Raw genomic sequence first — 25,430 nt, forward strand, 5'->3', positions numbered from 1 at the left:
CCCTCCCCTGCTGTGCCCCAGCCCGGGGCAGGAGCTGCTGCTCCCTTGGTTGCACCGTGCCCCCACAGAGACCCCTCCCTCCCACTCAGGAAAGCACCAAGCCAGCGTTCAGGAGAACATGGATGGAAGGAATGGGTTCAGGGAGTGCCCCAAGCTCCAGGTGACATTCAGGAACATTTAGGGACACCCAGCCTGGGCTCAGGGATGCAAATGATGCTTTATTGACCACGTTACATCTCCTTCGTGTAACTTACCCTGGTGAGTGGCAGCAGCAGGGATGGATGGAATGGGAGTTAATCTGTGCCCACCATCTCTCTTGATCTCTCCTTCATTTCCATTTCTTTTAAAAATGGAAGTTTCATTAAAATAGCAGCACTTTTCTATTAAATGAGTAAGGGAGAGGAATGACTGCCTCTGTATCTCAGCAGCAGAGAATCTTTTGAAAATCACTCAAGAGGCAAAGCTCAAATCAGATATTTAATAAGAATCACTCGGAGATCACTTCTTAAAGCAATTAACAGATGATCAGAGATAAGCGGGATACAACAACGAGAGCCAGATCTCAGACAGATTTCCCTGGGGTGGGGGTGCAGCCCTGGGGGTCAGCCTGCAGTCACAAACGGTGTCAGGACAGGACAGCAGAGGAAATTCCCACTTTTCAGCCTGATTTTGCTGCTGTTTCCAGTCCTTTGGGAGCTGCTGCTGGGGCAGGGACAAGGGGCCAACACCTCCCCGGGGCTCTGCCCCAGCTGAGGAGCCCAGGGTTCACCTCCACCTTCCCTTCCTGGTGCTGAGTCAGGGGCTGCTTTTCCTTCTGGAGTGTGAAGGAAAGGCAGGTCTGGGCCTGAACATTCCAAAGGATCCCAAAGCTCGGCAGCAGCAGGATCCTCGTGCCCCGGGTGCCCTGTGGCACCTGGCATGGGGAGGGCAGTGGCACCAGGGACACGGGGCTATCCCAGAGGGCCAGGGACAGGCAGGGACTGGGACAGAGCCGGGCACTGGGACAGAGCCGGGCACTGAGACAGGGCCAGGCCCTCCTGCCCAGGGGCTCAGCGCAGCCAGGATGGAGCCAGGAGCAGGCACACACCAAATCCAGCCCTGCTGGGAGCAGATGGAGCGCCGGGGGCTGGGGCACTTCAGCCCACCACTGTGACATGTGACAAAAGCCATCTGCTGCCACCCTGGGCACTGGCAGGGCTTGAGCTGGGCTGAATCACAGCACAGACAACATCCAGGACCTGCTGGTTGCTTATCCTGACCCACACAGGCTCTCCCCTCCCTCCAGTATCTGCTCAATTTAAGGGCATTTGACCAGTTGGACCAGAGCTCCGGGGTCTCACAGCCCTCAGGGTTTCCTGGAGTCACCAGGAATTGCTTCTCTTAGAAGGCAGCAACAAAGGCAAGGGGAGCTGGCTCATGCATCCACACACTGGTGGTCATATCGGGTTTCGAAGTGCTCAAATTTATTACACAAGAGATGATGCAACAGCGAAAAAGAGAGCAAAATTCTACATTGACTCTCTACTCTGCAAGTCAGGACAACTAAGAGGTTTTACTTCATTAAGGAAGGCAGGGGGAAAATCAGAGACAGCCCCAGTGGTTAAGGGAGCCTTGTAAAGCCTAAATGAACGATCAGTCCTAGGTGATGCTCGTTGCTGTAGAAGGAAGGATGAAATAGATCTGCTTCTGTTCAATAAATTACTAAAACATCAGTCATAAACCTGCTGCATGGCATTGGAAATTCAGCTCATTAAACATCCAGGGAGCTTCATCCTGATGCAAATGGAAGACAGGCATGAGTGCTCTGCAGCAAAGGACTCTGTGCACATCCCAGCTTGGGAAACATATTTACACATACATCTCATATATTAATCTATTTTAGTGCACCCTAGCCAGAGGGCAGCCACAAAGAGGATTATTCTGGGAGAAGGACAGGAGATGGGCTGGTTTCTCCTCCCTGCTGAGCAAAGCCTGTGTCCATCCACGTGCAGCAATTCTGCAGGATCGTGTTTCCATCTTCCAGGCAGCCACACCATGCAGAGGTCTCCCAGGTGGACTTGGTAGCCAAGATTTGGTAGCCAGGATTACTGTGAGCCAAAAATAAATCACCTGAGGTTCCTCCACGAGAGTAACAAGCCTGAAGTGACTGCAGGGCCAAGAATTTCAGCCAAGCTGCCATTTGTTTGTGCCTTGGCCTCCCCTGTCCCATCCACAGCTCAGGAAGGGCTGCAGTGACTCTGGGGGGACCTTGGCCAGGCCTGCCCAGGCAGGACAGGGGTGCTCAAGCCTCAGAGAACATTCCTGCTGTCACCCAGAAGGGCAGGCAGCCATCCCAGGTCATTCCCAGGGGAATCCCTTTGGGGTCTCCATGGAGGGGGGGCTGGCTTGGCCAGCAATGTGGGGGTGATGGAGAGCAGGGCAAGGGGAGGTCAAGGAGTTTATTCCACTGCGGTTTTTTGGGTAGTTTATGTGATTAAGGGTTGGAAAGACCCCCGGGAGCTGCTGGGGTGTTTTATCCTTCTCCAAAATTCGGGGCAGGGGCTGCTGGATGCCGGGGCAGGAAAGGGAAAAGGGAACAAAGACCCAGCAAACACCACATCCTTCAAACTCTGCTCCTCTGGGGCTTGGAAACCTTCTCCTCTCCCAGGCTCCCCAGTTTCCACAATTGCCAGGCAGGTCTGTCCAGGGTCATGGTGCAAACCTCCCCAGCCTCTGGGAGAGGCTGGAGTTGTGTGGGAAAGCAGAAACTCCCTGTCAGTGAACGTTCCCAGGCTGCCCCAGCTTCTGACAGCTGCTCCAGCAGGGAAGGGGCACCTCCTGGAGTGGGAACAGCAGTTCTGAGCCAGCTCCACACAGCTGGGATAAGCTGGGGGAGACTCACATAGGGTAAAGTGAAGCCACCAATGCCCATCTCCCCCAGGTCCAGTCCTAGGAACACGAATAAAGCTCTGGTTGATATTCCATCCTTGCCAAAGGAGTCCAGGTGGATCAGTCCCCATCAGCCGTGGCTCAAGTCAGACTTCCCTGATTCTTTCAGCCCCTACTTGATGATGTTTTTAATTGTCCACCTCTGCCCTGTGCAGCTGCGAAGGATCAGGTCAATGCCAGCCATGCCCCTGTTCTCCACCTCCAGGCACCGGCCCGTGCCCTTGTTCAGGATGGCTCCGTTCTGCAGTCAGAGGAGATGGGAAAAGATGGAAAAATGAAGATATTAATTGCCTGTGAAGCAAACCAGGAGCAGGAGGGCAGCCCTGGACACTGCTGGAAGGGGCACTCAGCTGGGTGGGAATGCAATTCAAACAATAAAATAATTCCCTGAACAAATGGAATGAGCTTCCATTCTCCCTGACAGCACCCAAGGGACACGTGTAACCTTTAAGTCCCACAGCTGCTGGGAGTGGGACTCTTCCGTAAAAGCTGTATTTTTTACACTCTGCTTTGGGACAGAAGTATGTGCATGAATTTCACTCTTCATCCCCAAAGGAATCTGAAAGTCATTGGCAGACCAGACACAACCAGATCCACCTTTCTGCTACCAGAAAGGAAAACTTTGATCAGAAATTGTCCTGAAATGCTGCCCCGATCCCTCTCAACCTCCTCCCTCTGCCCCAGGACCTGGCATCTGCCGTCCCGTGGCACTGTTTCCCCTTTGTCCCGCCCAGGGCTGGGGAGGCAGAGCCCCCCGAGGGCAGCCCAGACACACCTGGATGAAGTTCCAGCGCTTGTGGAGGCTGCTCTTGACCTTGTCGCAGTCCAGCAGCTGCGGGAAGCGGCTCTTGCCCGTGTCCACCAGGCAGCGCGTGTCGGGCAGCAGCGTGGTGGTGCCCAGGGCTCCCAGGTGCAGGAAGCCCTCCCTGGTGTATCGAGCCAGCTGGGGACAGGGGACAGCAGGGACACCGTCAGCCACACAGGGAGGGGCAGCACAGAGCCCCCGGCAGGATTCCGTGGGGATGCACAGGGAAAGCAGAGCTGGAAGGAAGACAGCCCAGCCTCCTCCAGCCTTTCATCCCTGCTAGGGGATGGTGTTTTCAGATGCAGTTGAGGAACTGAGGAAGGGGTAGGAGGAATTCCAAGCCTTAAACCCCTCCTGCAGCCTCCTGGAATGGATGGTCTTCCCTTCCAGCTGGCCTGGCACAGCTCCCGGCGTGCTGGGTGAGCCAGCCTTGGCTGGGCTGGTGCCTCTGGGTGCCTGGCACAGCCTCCAGGGCTCCAACCAGGCAGCAGCACCAGCCAGAGGGGCCAGAACCAGCATGGGAGCCTGGATCTGCCCCAGAGCTCAGCCCTTGGGAAATGCTCAGGACTGCATCTACCCCAGCCATTCCCACAGGATCCAACTGCCCACAGCTCCCAGGAGCTGCCCAGGGGATGCAGGATGGGAGCAGCAGGAAGGGGTGATGCCCTTGGGGACACTGGCACACAAAGGACTCCTCCATTTCAAGGAGTGCCACCAAAATATTTCACTAAACACATTTAAATTCTGGAGTGAGGAGAAAGGAACGCCAGTGTCCTGCCTTTTATAGTTCAAGAGAAAGATCTCCACAGCTGCTTATTTAAATTATGAATCAGGCCATTATCCAGCAGACAAATAAGGAGGATTCAGCACGTTAATTAACTGAGCATATCTGTGACCCAGATGCCAGGGAAGAGGCAGTAAATCCCACTGGGAGTTTGGGTTATCTGGGCTGTAATAATTAAACACTGGAAATCAAGTAAGAACAATGTAACAGGAGCAGACTGCAGCTCACAACCCCAGGTCCAGTCAGGGTGCCCCCAGCTCCCTCGGGGTGGGCCTGGCTCTGCTCCCAGGTGCTGCTGAAGTGAAAATGTTGTGTATCAGAGCAGGCCCTGAGCTCCTCTCATCTCCCTGATGTTCATTCGCCAGGTGCTCCTCAGAGGGGTCAGGAGCAGCCCAAACCTCAATCACAGAATCACAGAATGGTCTGGGACGGAAAGGACATGAAATCCCATCCAGTGCCACACCTCTATGGGCAGGGACACCTTCCATTCTCCCAGGCTGCTCCAAGCCTGTCCAGCCTGGCCTTGGGCACTGCCAGGGATCCAGGGGCAGCCAGAGCTTCTCTGGGGGCAAAGCTGCCCCCTCATCCTCCCTGGGCAGGATGTGCCTGTGTCCCCAAAGACCTTTGCAAGATGGAATCACAAAATCACAGAATCATGGAATATCCTGAGTGGGAAGGGACCCACAAGGATCATTCAGTGCAGCCCCTGGCCCTTCAGAGACACCACAACAATCCCACCCTGGGCACCCCTGGGAGCTCCTGGAGCTGTGGCAGCCTCAGGCTGTGCCCATTCCCTGGGGAGCCTGGGCAGTGCCAGCACCCTCTGGGGAAGAACCTTTCCCAAAATCCAGCCTGGCCCTGCCCTGGGCCCAGCTCCAGCCCTTCCCTGGGCCCTGTCCCTGTCACACAGAGCAGAGGTCAGTGCCTGCTCCTCCTCTTCCCATCATGAGGACAATGTAACCCTGATGAGTCTCCTCCAGCTGAACATTCCAAGTCCCTCAGTGCTCCCCACAGGGCTTCTCCTCGAGGCCCTTCTTGTCCTCGTGGCCTCCTCTGGATGTGTTTATGGGCCAAGCCTTGAGCCACGCAGTGCTGTCAGCCCAGCAGAGAGGTGTTAGCCATGCAACTCATCTGAACTGCATCTGAGCACCAAATTCAGAGCATTCTGGTGTCTCCAGCAGAGGAAGGACATGGAAGAGTTGGAGCAAGGCCAGAGGAGGACCTTGAAGTTCAGGGATTGGAGCATCTCCTCTATGCAGCCAGGCTGGGAAAGCTGGGATTGCTCACCTAGGGAAGAGGAGGTTGTGTGGAGATCTCAGAGCACCTCCCACAGTCTGGGGGAGGTCCAGGGAAGCTAGAGGGGGACCTTGCATCAGGAATTGGAGTGGCAGGACAAGGGGAATGGATGGAAAGTAGGTTTAGATGGGATATTGGGAAGGAATTGTTCCATGGGAGGGTGGGCAGGCCCTGGCACAGGGTGCCCAGAGCAGCTGTGGCTGCCCCTGGATCCCTGGCAGTGCCCAAGGCCAGGCTGGACAGGGCTTGGAGCAGCCTGGGACAGTGGAAGGTGTCCCTGCCATGGCAGGGGTGGCACTGGATGGGCTTTGATGTCCCTCCAATCCAGACCATTCCAGGATTCTCTGATGACACTTCTTGTCTTGCAGGAAGGAAAAGTTACATAAAGGCAAACAGAGACAGACAAACCCTGTCTGTCACAGAGGCAGAGATGGCCCAGATGTCCCAAATGGGCAGTGCCAGTCCCCTGCCACCCCCTGTGTCCGAGCTGTTCCCTCCCCGTTGGGAAGGAGCGTGTCAGACTCTGTTTCAGGTGGCTTTTGGCAGCCTGTCCCCAGACAGCTGGCCCCATGCCCACGAGGCCCCAGGATCTCTGCTCTGACATGTTATTGCCTAATGTGCTGGGAGAAGTAACTAGAGCACGAATGCAATCCTTCCTGGGAAGGGAGCGGGGCGGGGCTGGGGGAGCAGCAGGGAAAGGGACAGGGATGAGGCACAGGCAGGAAACGCATCCGGCAGAGGGGAGATCTGTGCTGGAAACAGCAGGGACAGGCCAGCCCCAGCATGGGGCCTGAGCCCCTCACCAAACACAGCCTCAGCAACAGCCCCTGCGGCCCCAAAGCCAAACCTGAGGGGATTATCCCCAAAAAATCCATCTAACTCCTGAGTGCCAGTCCCACCATGCTCCTACGACATCAATGGGATTTTCTTTTGGGATGTCTGTAGAGAATCACAGAATTGCTTGGGAGGAAAAAGAAGCTTTAAGGGTCATCTCCTTCTACCCCCTTCCACTGTCCCAGGCTGCTCCAATCCCCAATGTCCAGCCTGGCCTTGGGCACTGCCAGGGATCCAGGGGCAGCCACAGCTGCTCTGGGCACCCTGTGCCAGGGCCTGCCCCACTCCCAGGGAACAATTCCTTCCCAATATCCCATCCATCCCTGCCCTCTGGCAGTGAGAAGCCATTCCCTATGTCCTGGCACTCCATCCCTTGTCCCCAGTCCCTCTCCAGCTCTCCTGGAGCCTTTTATGCTCCTGAAGGTGCTCTGAGCTCTCCCTGGAGCCGTCCCTTGCCCAGGTGAACACCCCCAGCTCTTCTCACAGGAGAGGTTAATTCCAAGCATTAATTCCTCTCTTCTTATTTTGCTCCTCTCCAGAGCAAGGCAGGGGCCCCAAACCAGCCTGGGACAGGACAAGAAACAAGGGAAAGACCAAGACAAAAGACCAAGGGAAAATAGTTTAAAACTATTCCCAAGCCAAGCATTTCCAAGTGGTTCAAACTGATGAGGTCTTTAACCCCTTCATCAGTTTGAGTGGCCCAAAGCCACATCCCCAGCCAGAGGCACTGACTGACACCCCCAGCCCCTGGGACATCCTTCCATAAAACCTCATCCAGGAAACTGCACCTGAACACGTTCCCTCCTTCAGCTGTCCCTGGGGATCACTGGGGTTAGAAAATCCCTTCCAGCCCATCCAGTCCCAGCTGTGTCCCATCCCCACCTTGTCCCCAGCCCAGAGCACTCAGTGCCACCTCCAGCCCGCCCTTGGGCACCTCCAGGGATGGGCACTCCAAACCTCCCTGGGCAGCCCCTGCCAATGCTGACCACCCTTTCCATGGGGAAATTCCTCCTGATGTCCACCCTGAGCCTCCCCTGGCCCAGCCTGAGGCCGTTCCCTCTCCTCCTGTCCCTGTTCCCTGGGAGCAGAGCCCGACCCCCCCGGCTGTCCCCTCCTGTCAGGAGTTGTGCAGAGCCACAAGGTCCCCCTGAGCCTCCTTTTCTCCAGGCTGAGCCCCTTTCCAGCTCCTTCAGCTGCCTCAGGGCTGGGGCTGATCCCCCCTGGCAAAGCTGTATCTCCAGTCCATCTCCTGTGACTGTGATTTCTGGCTGGCTGCATCTAAGGGATGGCAGAAAGTTAATTAGACATCCCAGCACCTGGGAAATAAAAGCCTTGATGACCTTCATTGACTCTATTGGAAAATAATTTCGGGTTGTTTAGCTTCCCTTCTGCTCTGAGCAGACCATCAATTAGCAGCCATCAGTAAAATGTTCAGGATTTGCCTTTTACCACAATTTAATCTGATTAAAGGGTGCTGTTTCGTCACCCCTGCTCCTGCTGTGTCCCCCATGAGCTCAGTATTGATGGCTTTGTCCTCAACTTCTGCTGCTTAAATGGGCAAAACATATTTTATCCTATAATTAAATGAAATGCTCTGCTGGGTGAACATTATCTTAAGCTTTATAGCATTACAGTGCTTTCTATCACCTTAATATATCACCATAGCTGTGTCACTGCAATGAGCTATCGCTGCATTATTAGTGTAATACATCATTACAGCAAGGTGCTTCCATGAGGGATTGCCTCAAAGATGAAGCCATCAAGCAGGGAAAAAAAAATCCATCAGCAGCCTCAATATAATTACAGGATAAAAGGATAATGATGGGACTCTTATAATGATTTGACCTGGAAGTGAATGGAAGCAGGGAGAACGGAAAGCTTAACGGAAAACAAGAGAAACATCTCCAAAATTTTACTCAGTGAGGGATGAGTGAGTAAAAGCGAGATCTCATCTGCATTCAGAGCCACCACCCTGAAGTGCATCCAGACTGTGCTTAAATCCATGGCAGTCACAGGAGAGACCAGAAATTGGGGATGGGACACAAACTGGCCAGCCCTGAATGGCACAAATCCCTCCTGGCAGATCCAACATTCCCTCTCTCCCAGTGTCTTAGGTTATGTAACCAGAAAAAATGTGTATTCTATTTCATCTGTAGAAAGCAGTTGGGGGATGGTTTCTTTTTCCTTTATCTCTTGTAACTCCAGGGGGAGGAGGGCGGATGCCTTCTGATCACAGCCCAGCTGTTAAACCAGGTGGGGCAGTGTTTGTGATCTCTGTCACCACTGCCCACCCTCGGGGATATCTTCTGTTCATGGGCCATTGAGGCTCACCAGTGACTGACACATTCCATCATCCATTGGGAGATGCTGCACCCAGTGGGGAGGAGCCAACCATTCCCTACCAGATAAAAATGGGGACACAGGGACCCCAGACATTCCTCTTTTCCACTGGATTTTCAGAGGAAGGCTGGATTTATCTCATCAGCACTGGATCCTTTTTTCTACAGGATCATCTCTACTCCACAGAACCACATCTATGACGCCAGGAGGATTTATTTGGACTGCTCCCAACACCCTGAACAGGGTGTCAGGTCGTATCTCTGACTCTGTCAGGGTTTTCTAGGACTTTTTTTTGTTTGCTTGTTTTTTTTCTTGTATTACTGTGTTTGTATTTTTTAATACTCCTAGTAAAGAACTGTTATTCCTATTCCCATATTTTTTCCTGAAAGCTCCTAATTGCAAAATTGTAATAATTTGGAGGGAGGGTTTTTTACATTCTCCATTCCAAGGAAAACTCCATTTTCCCTGACACATACCTGTCTTTCCAAACCAAGACACCCAGCTGGGCTGTGGATCCACAGGCAGAGGGATGGGGTAGCACTGGATTTAGGAAGAGGGAGGGCATCCAAGGAAATCCCAAAATCCCTGGTGTGGCAGGAAACAGGAGCCACAGCCCTGCTGTCCTCAGGATGTGACAAGTGCCAGCAGGGAGCCCACACCTTCCCCTGCTCATTCCTGCCAAGGCTGGCAGTGAAATAATTTCTTTATTCTGAAAGAAGGCATGTCCAGGACGTCAAAATGTCTGGGATGGGCCTGAGGATCAAGGAGAGGAGGGGGTATTTTAGGACACCACGTGTGCTTTGGGATGGGAGCAACTCCAAAGGAGCTTAACAACTCCTTGTGGGGTTTCATACACACACAAATAAATAAAAATTAAATATATATATACAAACCAGGTTTCCATTACTTCTAATTCCAGTCCCAGCCATAAATTACAACCTGCAGCCCATTAATTAAACAGTTGTAGGGAAAGTCCAATTTCCTTCATGGTGCCACAAAGGCCATTTCAATGCTTCTGCTCTCGCTGATAGCTGCTTAAACCAGCCTTTTCCAGGAGTTTCACTAATTGAATGTATCATGAAACAAAGGAACTGCCAACAATTGGTTCTCAGCTGAACTGGGAAGGGAAAATGTGGAGAGGGAAGACCAGGCAGGATGAAATGGGCGAGCTCCAGAAAGCCAGCAAAATTTGAATTCGGAACATCAGGTAGGGAAAGAAAACATTGTTTAGTTTAATCCCAATAACACTGAGCGAAAAATAAATAACCTGTTCTCAGCCATTCATGCTAAAGCCCAGGGTCAGCAGCCAGTGTCAGCCCAATCCAGTTTCTCACCCAATAATGCACTTAGAGGCTCAAATTTCCAGCCACAAAATGCAAAAGGCAGTTGGTGCCATTTAAGAGAAAAATGGGGTGTTTGAGCAGGAGCAGGTTCTGTTTAGCAGGGACTCCATCAGCCCCAGGGACTGATCTTTGTTTAAGGCAAGGGTAACCCAAAGTGGGATTTTCTCCACCCCACACCTGGTTCTCAGCTCCTCAACTTCCCAGCTCAGGCTGAGATGAACTCTGGGATCACTTGGTCCAGGGTGACTCTGGAGTGAGAACAGATTTTTATGCTTTCAAATTCCTTGAACTGTGCATTTTTTTTAGCTGAAAATGAACATCCTTGAGCCTGCTGGGCCCCAGATGCTCCAAAACTTTTGGAGAAGCAGAAGAGTGCTGGAAAACAAATCCCAGCCAAGCTGAAATGGCTCATTACCACACCACTAATTGTTTTCTTTACCCCATTAGCCTGGGTTCATTCTGGTGGGTGGAAGAGAAGTAATCCCACAATGGGTTGGGTTGGAAGGGACCTTAAAGATCATCTTATTCAACCTTCCGCTGTCCCAGGTGCTCCAAGTCCCATCGAACCTGGCCTGGAGAAGGAAATACTCAGATTGTGACCATGGTTATTGTTATTTACCTTTGTCTGGAAGATTTTATGTTGAATTGCAATTTTTATTTTTCAAATTGCAAAAATTTCAACTTTCCAACGTTTTCAATTTACAAAGATATCCAGTTTCTTTCAAGGCTTTTCCTTGCAGCTCTGGCAGGATTATGGGAATCCAGAAAACACTGGAGGAACAGTTGGGAAAGCTCCCTGTGACCCCCGAGGTGTTTCTAACACTGGAGAGCGAAGGTCACAGCCAAGTTGCACAGCCCCAGGCTGTCACCTGTGGTGCCAGGTGGCAGTGCCAGCCTCACCTGAGGGCCCCAGCCATGGCACGGGTACAGAATTGCTGTGTGGTTCTCCTGCGGGCCCTGGTCCAGGCACACGTCCTTGGCCTTGTTGTTCCGCAGCTGGCAGGGAGAAAAGGGCAGAGGTGAGGGACAGAAGGGGGAGAGGTAAGGGACAGAAGGGGGAGAGTTAGGGCAAAAAAAGGGCAGAGTTAGGGCAGAAAAAGGGCAGAGGTAAGGGACAGAAGGGGCGGAGTTAGGGCAAAAAAAGGGCAGAGTTAGGGCAAAAAAAGGGCACAGTCGCAGCCCAAAAAGGGCAGAGTTATGGCAGAAAAATGGCACAGTTACAGCCCAAAGAGGGCAGAATTGTGGCAAAAAAGGCAGAGTTAAAGGCATAAAAGGGGCAGAGTTATGGCCATCTCTTATCAGAGATAGGCAGGAAGCTGATGCTCTCTCCAGCCTCTCTGCCTCTCACTGCTGCATCACCAGGAATAATCAGGCAAAGAAAACTTGCAGAGCACTAAACCATTCCTTAAATCCAGGGCTAATGATGACTGTTTATGTAATAATCCCCATTCCAAGGAGCAGCGTCCCTGGACATGGCTGGCTCTGTGTTCAGTCATGGGTGGGGGGAACAAACCCAGCTTTAGGCTGCCAGAAGCCTGAAATCAATGTAGAACCCCCAGATTTCAGTGAATCCTCAAAGTGCTCAACCAGGCAGGGAAAAAAGCCCAACTGGAACAAGGATGACCTTGGAATCATCACATCCTTGTTCCAGCTGGATTTTTTTCCAACCCAAACCATTCTGAAATTTCATTTTCTATGAAGATAACATTTTTGGGAGGTTTTAGCTTGAAGGCTTTAAGTAATTCTGAGAACAAATCTTCCCTAAAATGAATAACCCATCTGGGGTGCCCAGGCTTCAAGGAGCCTACTCCAAGTGCCACTACTCCATCAATTCCATTGCAGCACAGTATCTGTTATTAGTTCCCATAAATGACTCTTCCTATATTCCCAGAATGGTTTCAAAGCCAGCAGAGATTGAATTAAGTCTCCTTATTTTATCTTGTCCTTAAGCTGTTGTGACAAGGCATTGAATCCTCCAGAGACCTTTTCAGGAATTAGGCTGGGTTTGAGTCACAGGGTTTTAGAAGATGCCTGTGTATTAAAAGCACAAATTCAGCTGCTTAATCCATGGAGTCAATGGGAAATATGGATAATTTCTGTCAATTCACTAAATGATGTATTAACATCTTTCACTTTATACAGTCTTCAAGATCAGCAACAAATCCCCAAACTGGTTTTTAGAAGAAACTGGGAGCAGATGTATACAAATTTAGATAATTACACAGAAAAAGTCAGTTTTAATTCGGACTCCTCTCCTTTGAGGCTGTTTCTCATCAGGGACTGTAAATATTAGCAGGCTGAGCTAAGGGACTAATTTACCTCTCCATAAGCAATGGTGTTGTTGTACCTCCTCATTTCTGGATAAACATGGTCCAGGTACCACTGGAAATTTTTACACTTCAGGCTCTTCCTCAAGGCTTTCCTCTCAGAAACATCCCCAATGTCAATCCCTGGATTCTGAAAAACAACAACAGGACATCAATGAATGGTCACACTTCCAAAAAAAAAAAGGTAAAAATGAAAGTATTTCACTGAGCTTTGAGATCCTTTCCAAACTGCCTGGGAACTGCCCGTGGTTGGGTAATTCCAGGAGTTCTGGAATGTGTGTCCAGGGCTGAAATCCTCAGAAGGAAGATGGGGGTTCCAGAGCTAGGGCAAGAGGGGGGCACCAATTCTCAGCTGGGCTTTGAGGGCCCCCTTACAATGGCCATGGGCTGATGTTGGACAGGCTTTGGTCCTTGGGGATGATTTACAAAAGAGGAGCTAAAGGGAGAAGAAAAGGTTTGGAGGAAAGTTGGGAGGTGCAGTGAAACAGTGGGGAGTCTTCTCCTGATTCTCATGGGTTTAGATCCATCTGACAAAAATACTGGTCTGTATTTTTAAATATGATATTTTAAAAAGATTTCTCCTTCTCTTTGGGTTCTGAGGCACAGGACTTGCAGCAGAGTTTAGCAGCAAGTGGGTATCAGGATTTAAAAGGTGGAAATGCAAACCCTGGCTGGGCACTGAGCACCAAACCCTTCCCTGACCCCACTGAGACACAACCCAGAGGAAGGGAGGGGTAAAAGGTGTAAAATAAATGGGAAAAAATGAAGGATAGAAAGAAAGGCTTAAGATTCAAATACAGCAGAGGCAGACAGCTGAGAATAAAGGATAAAAATTGCATGAGAAGAAAAGTTGAGGCTGAACCTCAGCAAAACCTCTTGGCAATTTGGGCAATTCCAGAGCGGAATGGTTTCCCTGGAGACACGGCAGCACCCCACTGCTCCTGCAGACAAAGCTGTCCCTGAGGAATAACCCTGCAGGAGCTGGGGGCAGGGCTGGAGAGCTGCCCCCTTTATTCCACCATGGAACTGGGGGAGCTAATGCAGCAGGGAAGCCAAAGGCAGGCACACAGCAGCCCCTTTTCCCTGCAGGTGCCTGGGCTTCTACTCCGGTTGAGCTCCTGCTCTTGTCTTTCCCAGCGATCATTAGACACAACTGGGAAAGTAATTTTCCATTACAACGCTTGTAATGATCTCCTAATGAATTATTCACTCTGCTTTAGAAGAGACACCATCTCCATGTGCCACTGGTAGCTGGGAGGTAAAAATAAAGATGATTCAGTGGAGACAAGCAGGACAGGCTGAGGTGTGAGTGGGCGAGGTGGGGCTCAGAGCAGTCAGGCAGCACCTGGGATGGTCAGGGCAGGGATCTGCCTTGGCATCACAAAATAATCCAGGGCATATCCATAAAACCTGCCCCATCCAACAAGGCTTCCCTCAAATTAAATCTTGATTTGATTGGGAAAAGACCTGTATTAAAACTCAAATGGATTTTGGGGAACCCAGACCTATTGGGAAGACCTACATAAAAATCTCAAGTTGATTTTGGGTCACCCAGGCCTGTTCCCATCCCTAGTGCTGATCCATGTGACACTGCCTTTTCCAAGCTCAACAGGATGGGTTTTAATCCTTTCTGCAATGCTCCAAAGCTGTTCCTGAGCACAAGGATGGTGCCTCACCTCTAAAAATGAATCAGCCTAAGGATCAGGATTTCTGGTCCCTGCCTACAAGCATTTGGATCTTGAAGCCTCTTTTAAAGATCCTCAAATTCCCTCAGTCCTGGAGGCAGCTCCCCTTCTCCCAGCCCCTGGAGTGGTGCCTATCGCAGCCAGAGCCCTCCTGCAGCTCCCTGGGAAAGCAGCTTTTCCTTCCATCTCTATTCCTTTATTTCCTGGTATTTTTGTAGCACCTGGCCCTGGGTCCCCCCCACCCCCAGGAGCACAACCCTGCAGCTCCTGGCCCTTCCCAGGCTGTTCCCTAACACAGCACAAAGCTGTGACTGCCGTGGCTCCAAATGCCAGCAGCTCTCCCCAGACGTAACCTTTCCTCAGAAAGCTGCAGCAGCAGCTCAGATTTTTGTGTTTTCCTGTTTTTCCAGAGGCCTGGGGCAGACACCAGCTGGTGATGCTCCCACAGCAGCACTAGGACTCAGCAGCTCTTTGAACCCTGGCCAAGCAGGAATATTTTGTGTTCAATTTTAGCACCAAGGGGTGGCTGGAAGTAACTGCACCCAGAGGGGCTGGAGACCTGTGGCACCAGTCTGACCTCACAGGGAAGCTGGGCAGCCCCAGTGCTCGTTCACTGCTCATCCGAGCCATGCTCAGGAGCACTGCTGCCTTCCCATGCCCACCTCCCTGCCCCTCCCCTGGCAGTGCCAGTGGCAGGAATGGGGCACTGATCCTGCCAGGGCTGCTCCAGGCAGTGTTTGGAGCCAGGAACCAGGAGATGCTCTTGGCTTTCAAGATCAGACACAACCTGCAGGGAGGGCAGAGCCCCAGCAGCAGCCTTAGACCTGCAGAAATTCCTCCTGGAGCCTGTAGCACTTTCCTAGAAGTGATCCCTGTGCAGGATGTGTCCCTGGACAGGCTCACCTGGACCTGCTGGTGGCATACTGTGGTTTCCCAAAGAGTCACCAAGCTGTGACGTGGCAGATTTACACCAAAATTAACGTATCAGATCCAAGAAAACCTGACCATTTCTGGGCAGAACTCAAAGGAACCACCAAAGCTCTTTAAGGAGAAGATTTAAGAGGAAAGGGATCCCCTTCTGTGAGGCACCAACCTTTACCTTCAAACTTTCCAGCACCGGGAAAACAAACAGCCCCAGCCCCTGGGCCACACATCCCTAGGGAGCTCTGGGAGGGATCAGTGTCCCCGAGCTGGGAACCCGAGCTGGGCTGGCTGTGACACAGGAATGAACCGGAGGCACTAACGCTGCTGACTGACACCCATCCATCATCTCCCAGCAAAGGAGTCTGCAGACAGACTCCATCTGCAGTGTCAGGACATCCCCCACGCTGGGTAAACACTCAGGGAGATACACAACACAATCCAGGTTTAATTCTTAGAACCACACTAAAAAGCCTGTGGGAACAGAGGAATCCCTCCAAAGCCTGCAGCTTTTGGAGCCTCTCCCTGAAAGCCGAGGGAGCTCTGCTGGGGCTGGGGCCCGGGGGGTTCAGGCTGTGCTTAGGGACACAAACTACTCCCTAATTCAGGTTTTAAGCACAAAGGGAGCTCGAGGCCAGGCTGTACCTCCAGGGGCAGGTTCCAGGCGATGTAGACGTGCCACTTGTAGTCGTCCATCCAGACCTCGGCCACGCGCAGCGCGTTGCGCTTGGTGTAGAAGCCGATGTTGTTGTTGTAGGGCTTCTTCTTGCGCTCGATGTGGGCCACCCTGGAGCAGGGCAGCACCTCCATGCTGCCCCCACACAGCCACACCTGCAACACAGCCACAGCTCCCTCAGCACGGACAGCACCCGTGTGGGCAGCCGGAGAAAGGAGTTCTGAGCATTCCGCGTTATCCCGGCGAGCCCAGCACCGCATCTCCAACTGGCAGGGAAGCCCCATGGCCAGGGGTGGCCTCTGCCCAGCACTGGGACACACAGGGAGCATCTGTGGGGTTGGAACTGCAGGACATTATGTCCCTTCCAACCCGAACCATTCCTGGATTAACCTGTGCCCAAAGATTTAGAGGGATCAGGTCTCTTCCCCACCCGGTGAAGGATCCAGTGCTGCGTTTCCTCCCAAATAAAAAGCATTAGTGACTGGAACAGTCCAAACAATTCCAATATCCCCTCCTGCAGAAGGGATGAGTCAGTGAAACATATGGCAGGGACAGATTTCTCCCACTTGAAAACATTTGCTCATTACTGTTCTTTCACATGCTGCTTCAAATTCCCTTAAATCACAGTTTACAAGTTAATAATATCTTTTAAGGTCCTCTTTTGATCTCACACACAGGTGATTTGAAGGAAGACTTGCTATACCTGGCTTCTTCCCTGCCTGTTTGTCATCAGTAAGAAGTTATTTACCTTCCAGACAGGACTCCAGGCCCTGGGCAGTCATTCCAAACCCACATTCCAAGCAGGCTGCTCTGATTGTCACTTTGCACAGTTATTGTAACACCCAGCGTTTCTGGGATCCCTTCCAGCCTCCCCACCTTTCCTCCCGTCTGTGGGCCCTAATTTTCATGGCCCTTGCTGATTCTCTCTTCCAGCAGCACCAGGAGTCCCCAGCCTGGCGCAGTGCCCGGTGTCACCTCCCAGGGGTGGCTTTGGCCCCTCCAGTGTAGGGCACAAGCCCAGGTGACAGCAGAGAGGGACACCTTCCCTGGGGACACCCCTGCTCCTCTCGCTGTGCCCACCTGGATTGCTGCACAACAGGAGACCCAGCAAAAACCTGAGCCCTGCTGTATCAGCCGCTGCACAAACAGGCAGAAAATTCCCACTGTAGCCCTGCTCTGTCATTTGGCCTTTCAGAACCCTTTAGAGACAATTCCTTGCCCCCACAGTGGATTCAGAGCTGGTCTCGGAGAGGGACCTGCCTGTCCCTCCCGTCCTCCTCCCACCCCAGCCAAGTCAATGAGGTCCACTCAAGCTTTGCAACAGGCCACAGGCAAAGCAAATCAGAGCTGAACTAGGCAACCCCAAAGAAAAACAGAGATATTTTAAAGGAATATTCCCAAGGCAGAAACTGCCTATGGTTCTTGCCTGCTCAACTCTTTAGTTTCTCAACACCTTGGTGAAATAGAGGAATGAGCTCTGCCCTGAGGTGCTCCCAAGGCTGTTGGCTCAACCACTACACTACACTGGAATAAATCTTCCAGTCCAGAGTGACCCCTAGCATCTCTTGGTTTTGTACTTTTGGGGATTTGTTAGGTTTTGTCCTCGTTTAAGATCAGAATAATTATTTTGAAACTACTAAAATCATAATTAATGTGATTTTCCAGCAGCCTGCCCCAAGTCACACCATTGCAGTTACCCTTCAGTTAAATAATTCATGTCAGCTTCCTTAAATTTCAGGAATGTCTGTACAAACCACCTGAAAATCCCCACATTGGAATTACCTGGGTGAGGGAGAGAGCTGGGCACTGAGCAAAGGGGTGCATACCCACAGCCTGCTTCAGAGAGATCAAAACAAAGTTCATTCAGAAATTATCCAAGGAAAGACCAGACATCTAGCTCCTAAACAGAGCCTGAACTGTCATTATAAATTTTTAGAACTCCTGTTTTTAGAAGGTACTTATAAATATTTCTGCTGGGAACACCAGGAGCAAAGAGAGCCATGACCTAGGAATGGCCAAGTCACAGTGGAATCTGTCCCAGGAAGGAGTTGCTTTTTCCCCACACGGAATTCCTTGTACTCCACAAGGATTCTTTGTGGCCCCACAAGGAATTTCTGCCCAGGTGAAGACATGCACAGGGAGCTGCAGCTCCAGTGAATCTCCCATGGCTGTGGGGCTGTGCCTGCCCCATGAGCCCAGAGTGAGGTCTCAGCCCTGACCACGGCTCAAGGGCACAGAATTCCTTCTCCTGGTGCCCACAGGACACATCCAGAAGGGCCCAATGGATCCAACCCTCCCAGCATGAGGACAGGCACTGCCCTGATGTCCCAGCCCTGACCTCACCCCATGGCACCCAGTCGGGAGGGCAGGAGGGTCCTTGGGAACCTTTAGTGTCCCAACTGAGCAGCAACTGATCCAAGCAAAGCCCTCTAACACACAGAGCACCTCCCTGCTAAAGAATCCTACTGGATTTTTCATGGAATCACAGAATCCCAGAAGGGTTTGGCTGGGAAGGGACCTGAAAGCCCATCCAGTGCCACCCCTGCCATAGCAGGGACACCTTCCACTGTCCCCACCTTCCAATGTCCAGCCTGGCCTTGGGCACTGCCAGGGATCCAGGGGCAGCCACAGCTGCTCTGGGCACCCTGTGCCAGGGCCTCAACACCCTCACAGGGAACAAATTCCTGCCCAAAATCCCATCCAGCCCTGCCCTCTGGCAGTGAGAAGCCATTCCCTGTGTCCTGTCCCTCCATTCCTTGGAAACTGTCCTCCTCACACAAAGCCATGCTCAGAAGCTCATGGTACAGTAAGGTTAAATATGGTGAGCTCAGCAGTTAAATATGATGAGCAAGTGTCCAGTTTTCCCTGTTTTCTGCCATTCCCATTCCCACACAGTTAAACTGCCACTCCTTCACCCATGAAGTGATACAGAACTAAAAATAGACCCAGTCCCCTCAGAAAATGAGGGTGAGTCAATAACATCTCCATCAATCCACACACAGGAGGAATCAAACCCGTGGGAAATGCTGGGATTTATAAATAACCAGTTAACACCAAACTCTAGTGAAGGAATCCCAGAGAAACAGACAACAAATCCATCACCCAGAGATCTTTGATGTGTTTTGCACAAAGCTGCTGGAGAATACACCCGTAATTCTTTTCCAAGGAAAATGTGACTGTCCTAAGGATTCCACATGGAAAAACAGTGACTTGTCCTGGGGAGTGCAATGTCCAAGCATAGCTGACACTGCACTGCTGAATCTCCTTTCCAGGAGCTTTGGCACATGAGAGAAGGAGGCTCAGTAGGATCTTCTTGTTTTCTAGCTGAAAGGAGTTTCAAGACAGGTGGGATCGGTGTCTTTTCCCAGCTGACAAGTGGCAGAACAAGAAGGAAGGGCTTCAGCTTGTGCCAGGGGAGGCTTAGGGTGGAAACTGGGAAAATTTCTGCCCTGAAAGGGTTGTCAGTTATTGGAACAGGCTGCCCAGGGCAGAGGTGGAATCACCATCTGTGAAGTCAGTGTCCTTAAAAATGCTCACGTGGATGTGGCACCTGGGGACAGGCTCAGTGGTGGCCTTGGCAGTGCTGGGGAATGGTTGGACTCAGAGGCCTTCTCCAAATTCCTGTGTCCCTGTGGGAGGCAAACTTTGGCTATCAGGAGGTGTCCTTGTGACAGGCTGTGCTCCAGGCTGGGATGAGCCAGCTTTGGTTCCCAGTCACCCTTTGGAGGCACAGACAGCGGTGCTGTGGGTGTGTGAGTGTTTGTGAGACAGGTGGGACCTGAGAGCCTGCCAGGGCCAGCCCAGGCTGGCACAGGGCTCAGCAGGGATGCCGTGGGGCAGCAGAGCCCCAGGGGAGGCCCTGGGGCTCCCTGGGCACGGGGAGCTCCCAGCAGCAGCTCCTGTGCCAGCACACCCCAGGCCTCAGCTGCAAAGGCAAAGATGCTTTTCCAGTGCTCTGGCAGAGCTGGGGCTGCTCACCTTGAGAAGAGAAGGCTCTGGAGAGACTTAAAGCTCCTCCCAGTGCCTGAAGAGGCTCCAGGAGAGGGACTGGGGACAAGGGCTGGAGGGACAGGACACAGGGAATGGCTTCCCACTGCCAGAGGGCAGGGCTGGATGGGATATTGGGAAGGAATTCCTGGCTGTGAAGGTGGGGAGGGCCCTGGCACAGGGTGCCCAGAGAACAGTGGGGACAGTGACCACCCTGAGTCCTGGCTGTGTGTCCTGGCTGGAGCACGGTGTGACATCCATGACAGGCACTGACAGCTCCATGAAACCCTGCCTCTGTTTCTCAGAGCTGAATTTGAACTATTCAGACTGAAATCTATCCTGGACCAGCTGGAGCTATGCAGTTAATGCAAAGAGACAACATCTAATGGTGTCAGGACGTGTTTGCAAGGGAAACTTAGAATCTTTCAATGCATTGTGACAGAAGGAAATAGGGGAAAACCCTTCCCAACTTTGATTCCATCCACTCTAGGCTTTTCAGCTGATAACTTCATTTCTAAGGTGATTAGCAACCCCCTGCCTTAATTAGCCATAGATTTCCCATTTAGCAGCTTTGCCTTATCTTTGCTCCCCTCTCTCCTTTGAAGAGTAAATTCCAAAGTTAGGGGGAAAACACAATTACTGGGGCAAGCTTAAATAATTCACAACGTACCATAACAAAGGGCTAAATAATTAAACCCAGAAACAGCAGAAAAGGCAAAGAAAGAATAATTTCTCCTGTAAAGTTCTGAGAGGCTTTATCTCTCCAAACTACTGCTTCTGTGGGAACAAACAACATGCACAGTCACATTCCCAGCACTCCCATCCTTCCTGTTCCCACCTGGGCCCTGCCCCATCCCTCGTCCCCACAGGACAGCAGGGGAGGAGGTCCCCAAGCCAAGCTCCTGCTGCCAGGATTGGGATGGAGAAGTTGCTCCCCCAAACCTCTGTGCTCCCTTTGCTTCCCTGGCACAAGGCTTGTGGAATGCAGCAGTGGGACCCCCTTATCCCAGGCAGCCTGTTCAACCCCAGCTTTGGGAGATAAACACCTCCCCATCATCAGCTGGCGGTCCTTTATGGGCGCCAGTCCCGTTCCAGAACCCTCACACCTGGCAGGCTGGCTGGTATTTGACATTTTTCATGGATATATTTACATAGAGATGGGTGTTGGATCCTAAATCATCACTGGAGTGCTCCTCCAGGCTCTAGGAGTGCCACTGTCTCCTGTCACCATCCCTGCATAGCTTCAGCAGTGGAATCACATGAAGGGGAGCTGAGAAACCACACACAGAGGGGAACAAAGGCAGGGAAATCAGCTGCCTTTGGGAACTCTGGAACTCTTGATCTCTGCAGGTGGACGAGCACTCCGGGAAGAGGAAAATCTGGATTTTCACAGATCACATCAGGCCTGGGGGTGGGGGATTGATCCAAAGCAGTGACTGTGCCACCTCTGAGGCTCAGCAAGGTCACACCCAGCCCACATCCAGAGCCAGGGGATGCAGAAGCATTTCCAAGTGCCAGGACCAAACCCTCTGGCACATCCCTGGCAGAGGCAGCAGCCCTGGATGGACCCACCTGGGCATTCTGTTGGAAATCCTGCACAGCTCCATCCTGAACAACTGAGGAATTATCCTGGAGACCTGCAGGGAGGAGTCAAGGAGACCCCAGGTCCTGCAGCTGGAACAGGAAAGGAATTTCCTGCTGCACCTGTAGATTTCTTTCCTCTGTCCTGAGGCTACAAAAAACCTTTCTGGGAGGATCAGAAGCAGCCAGATCCAGCCCAGTATCCATGGGCCATCTCCCTAAAATGGGATTTTCATATGGACCTGCCCATCCCAGCCGACATCCACTCCAGCAGACAATGGAAGTTAGAGGAGAGAGTTAGAACACATTTTAAGAACTTAATTGTTTTTCTTCTTTGGCTCTCCTTTGCTCCTGTTTTAGCCTCATGGGTGATACACTTTTGACAGGTTCCTGTCTGTCTTGTGCCAGACCAGTAACAGAAATGTCCAGATTTTCCAGTGTCCCAATGTCCACCTTTCCTGAATTAATTCCTTTGGTAATGGCAACTAAAAATGCCAAAGGAGAGTAGAATCAGAGGCACTCCAGAACCCTTAACCTGCAGCAAAAATAGGTAATAACCACTTTTCATCCTCAAGCAACATAAGCAGTTTAATATCTGACATACTGAGAGGTCAGAATAAAGCAAGATTCCCATGCATGCAGAGCAGGGATTCCCCAGGAGAAGCATTCCCACACACTGAAATGGAGTTTGCTCAGACTGGAGGCTTTTCCAAGGAAAAAATTATGCTGTGCTTCTCCAACAAATGCAACCCAACCTGCTCTAAACAGTGCATCACTGCAAAAGGGAATGATCTGACCTCATCACGCAACAAGATCCATCAGAAACTTGGTGGGAAGCTGCATTTCAAAGATTCTGATCCCAAAGCACAGGATGGGGAGGGTCCTCTGGAATGATGAATGTCCACATGCCCTAGGCTTGCAAGAACTGCTGGAAAACTGCACCTCATTTCCCAGTGCATCAGGAGTGATACCTGAATTTCTGCTACATGAAATTACAGCACCCACAGCCACTACAGCTTTGTCATTTTAGTGCTCCCAGAAGTTAATTTTTTAAAAAGAGGAGCAGAGTATTTTAAGATCCCACCTTGGAGAGGCCTTCTCCCAGCAGAACTCCCAGGCTCTGCTGGAGCCCAAATCTGCCTCCTGAGCCCCCATCTGGCTGACAGCACATCCCTGCAGAGCACAGAGAGGTTTGGAAATATCGTGGAACAAATCTGGGTCGTCCTAATGAGTTTAGAGCTGAAATTCCTCAGTGCTCTGATGTTATCTGCTCAGCCTTGGCAGTGTGACAAGGACCTGATTATGTTGTAATAGCATAATGCAAAGATTATTACAGACTCATAAAAGACAAGTGCCTCAAAAACAGCATCCACAATACCTGGAGGCCCTGCAGAAGGAGCTGAACACGCTGGGCTTTGTGCACTCCTAGCACAGAAATTACCTGCAGGATCTGACCCTGATCTGCTTGGAGGTTGCTCTTTTTTTATTATTTTATTGCCAGTAATGTACCAAAACCATCTTGATCTCATTTTCCTATTACCATTTCTGTCAGAGCTATAAAAATAAACCAGCATGAATAGCTCCCCAGGATTTTGATCTATTTTTCATGCACAAAAAGCCTTTGGAGGAAATAATCCACAGCCAGTTCTTCAGCCTAACAGGATTCCATGTGGTGAGTGGCAGGAGGAGGGGGGAAGGTGCCAGGGAGCATTGGAACCATGAGAAGGTTCTGAAACAGAATTATTGATGCGGAGAGAGGCAGTTGAGGGACAGAGCAGCTCCTGAGCTGACAGCACCCAGCTCCATGGAGCTGCTTCCAGCCTTTGTGACTCCAGCACATCCCCACTGCTCTGTGATCTGTAATTACAGATATTCCCACCACTCCTGAAGGGAAAGGGCTGGGAGGGAGCCAAGCTCCTCCGTGGGCATTTCTGCATGGGTCTGACTGGCTGTGACTCTGCCCATCCCACAGGAAAACTGCTCAAGGAATTTGCCAAAAGAGCAGCTCCTGAGTCCAGAGAAGGAAAATGCAGAGGGAGGGACAGAGGCAGGGTCTGAGTGTGGAGACTGGGTGATGTAACAGTGAGCAGGGACACACCAGGACACACACGGACATGCAGGGACACACGGGACACACAGGGACACACACAGGGAGACACAGAGACACACAGGGACACACATGAGGTATTTTATTCCTTGTCCATGCTCAAGGCCACACTTATGATGTTTCCTAAGCTTGTCCCACTCCCCTGCCATGGCAGGGACACCTTCCACTGTCCCAGGCTGCTCCAAGTCCTGTCCAACCTGGCCTTTAGACACTGCCAGGGATCCAGGGGCAGCCACAGCTGCTCTGGGCACCCTGTGCCAGGGCCTGCCCCACTCCTAGGGAGCAATTCCTGCCCAGTATCCCATCCAACCCTGCCCTGTGGCAGTGGGAGGCCATTCCCTGTGTCCTAGCACTCCATCCCTTGTCCAAAGTCCTTCTCCAGCTCTCCCAGAGCTCCTTCAGGCACTGGAAGGCTGCAACAAGGTCATCCCAGTGCCTTTTCTTCTCCAGGTGAACATTCCCAGCCCTCCCAGCCTTTCCTCCCAGCAGAGCTGCTCCATCCCTCTGCTCATCCTGGAGCCTCCTCTGGGCTCCTGCAGCAGCTCCAGGTCCTTGCTGTGACAGGAGCCCTAGAGTTGGACACTGTGAACCCCATGGCTGCATTTCAGCTGATCCTGGGTCAGACAGGAGGGAATGCCCAGATGTCCAGGAGATTCAGAGGGAGACAGCACCAAACTTACTTTTGAGTCTTGCCAAGCCCCAGGGACAGTGCACTGCCACCAGCTGTCCCTGCAGCGATGCCCGGCAGGGCCAGAGGGATGTGGGATCCCTCACTGGGGAGGGGCAGCAGGATGTGCCCATTCCTGCAGGACAGATCTGTATCCATGGGCTGTTCCTGCCACTGCCCAGCTGCAGGATGGAAATGTCCAGCCAAGCTCCAAACCAGATGGCTGCAGACCAGGAGCTCTGCCACAGCTTTGCCACTCTCTCCACCATCTGCTTGTTTTCCCTGGCAGAGCTAAAATCCCGTCTCCAGTGTAGCCATCATGTCCTTGGAAATAATGAAGACTCTGCAAGCAGGAAAGTTCGTGTTTAAAGCCTGAGTAATCTCTGTAGCTCTGAAAGTCCCATCAGCAAACTCCCTGATAAGTGACTGTCACAGAGCTCCCAAAAAGCTCCAAATGTTAAAATTCCCGTAAATCCCTGGAAAAGCCCTGAGAAGAGGCTCTCTGGGGTTAATGACCTCCCAACTGCTGCTCCTCCCATCCTGGTGGCACCAGCAGCTCCTTCAAGTATGGCCAGCTCCTGAAACATCTCCCAGCAGGACAGAGCAGCCTCTGAGATGGAGTTCAGATGGGGAATTTGGGGGCAGCATTCAGGGTGATGACAGCTGATCTGTCCATGGAACACAAGACCTTGGTGGACATCTGGACTCTCTCTTTCATCTCCAGGTGTTCCCAGAGCGAGTGACCAGGGCCTGTGCTCACTGTGAGATGTTGGTTTGACAAAACCCACAGCATTTCCTTGGTGGAGACAAACTTTGGGTGAGTTGCCACTGATTTCTGAGCTCTTGAACTTCTCACAGTAGCCAGAAATACAACCTTTCCACCAGCACAGCCAGGAACAGCTGAGAGGCAGTTTTGGAAAGGCTGGAAGCAAAAATGTACCTGATTCAAAATTATTTTTTTCCTCCTGTTCCACACAGAACTGATTAAAAGCAGAGCTGAACCCATTTTTATTATTAATGGTACTAACACTCAATCTAATCTGGTTCTAAGTCTTGTCTGGATGTTAATTCCTGCCCTCCCTGAGCCCAGAAGCACAACTTCAGTGTCTTTCCCAGGGTTTCAGCCTCTCTTGTCTAAGCAGAGCAGCA

General features: G+C 51.6%; 1 protein-coding gene across 1 annotated transcript in view; it reads right to left on the bottom strand.

The window, feature by feature from the left end:
- Positions 1-395: 395 nt before the first annotated feature.
- GALNT17 (polypeptide N-acetylgalactosaminyltransferase 17) overlaps positions 396-25,430 on the bottom strand; it is a 211,584-nt gene continuing 186,549 nt past the window's right edge. The window contains exons 7-11 of the mRNA XM_063402370.1: positions 15,909-16,094; positions 12,650-12,787; positions 11,231-11,326; positions 3,704-3,871; positions 396-3,169 (exon numbers count right to left, since the gene is read on the bottom strand). Coding sequence (XP_063258440.1) covers positions 3,041-3,169; positions 3,704-3,871; positions 11,231-11,326; positions 12,650-12,787; positions 15,909-16,094 — 717 coding nt within the window. The 3' untranslated portion in view covers positions 396-3,040. The remainder of the gene's footprint in view (positions 3,170-3,703; positions 3,872-11,230; positions 11,327-12,649; positions 12,788-15,908; positions 16,095-25,430) is intronic.

The sequence above is a fragment of the Prinia subflava genome, chromosome 8 (assembly GCF_021018805.1).
Source record: "Prinia subflava isolate CZ2003 ecotype Zambia chromosome 8, Cam_Psub_1.2, whole genome shotgun sequence".
Classification (NCBI taxonomy): Eukaryota; Metazoa; Chordata; class Aves; order Passeriformes; family Cisticolidae; genus Prinia; species Prinia subflava.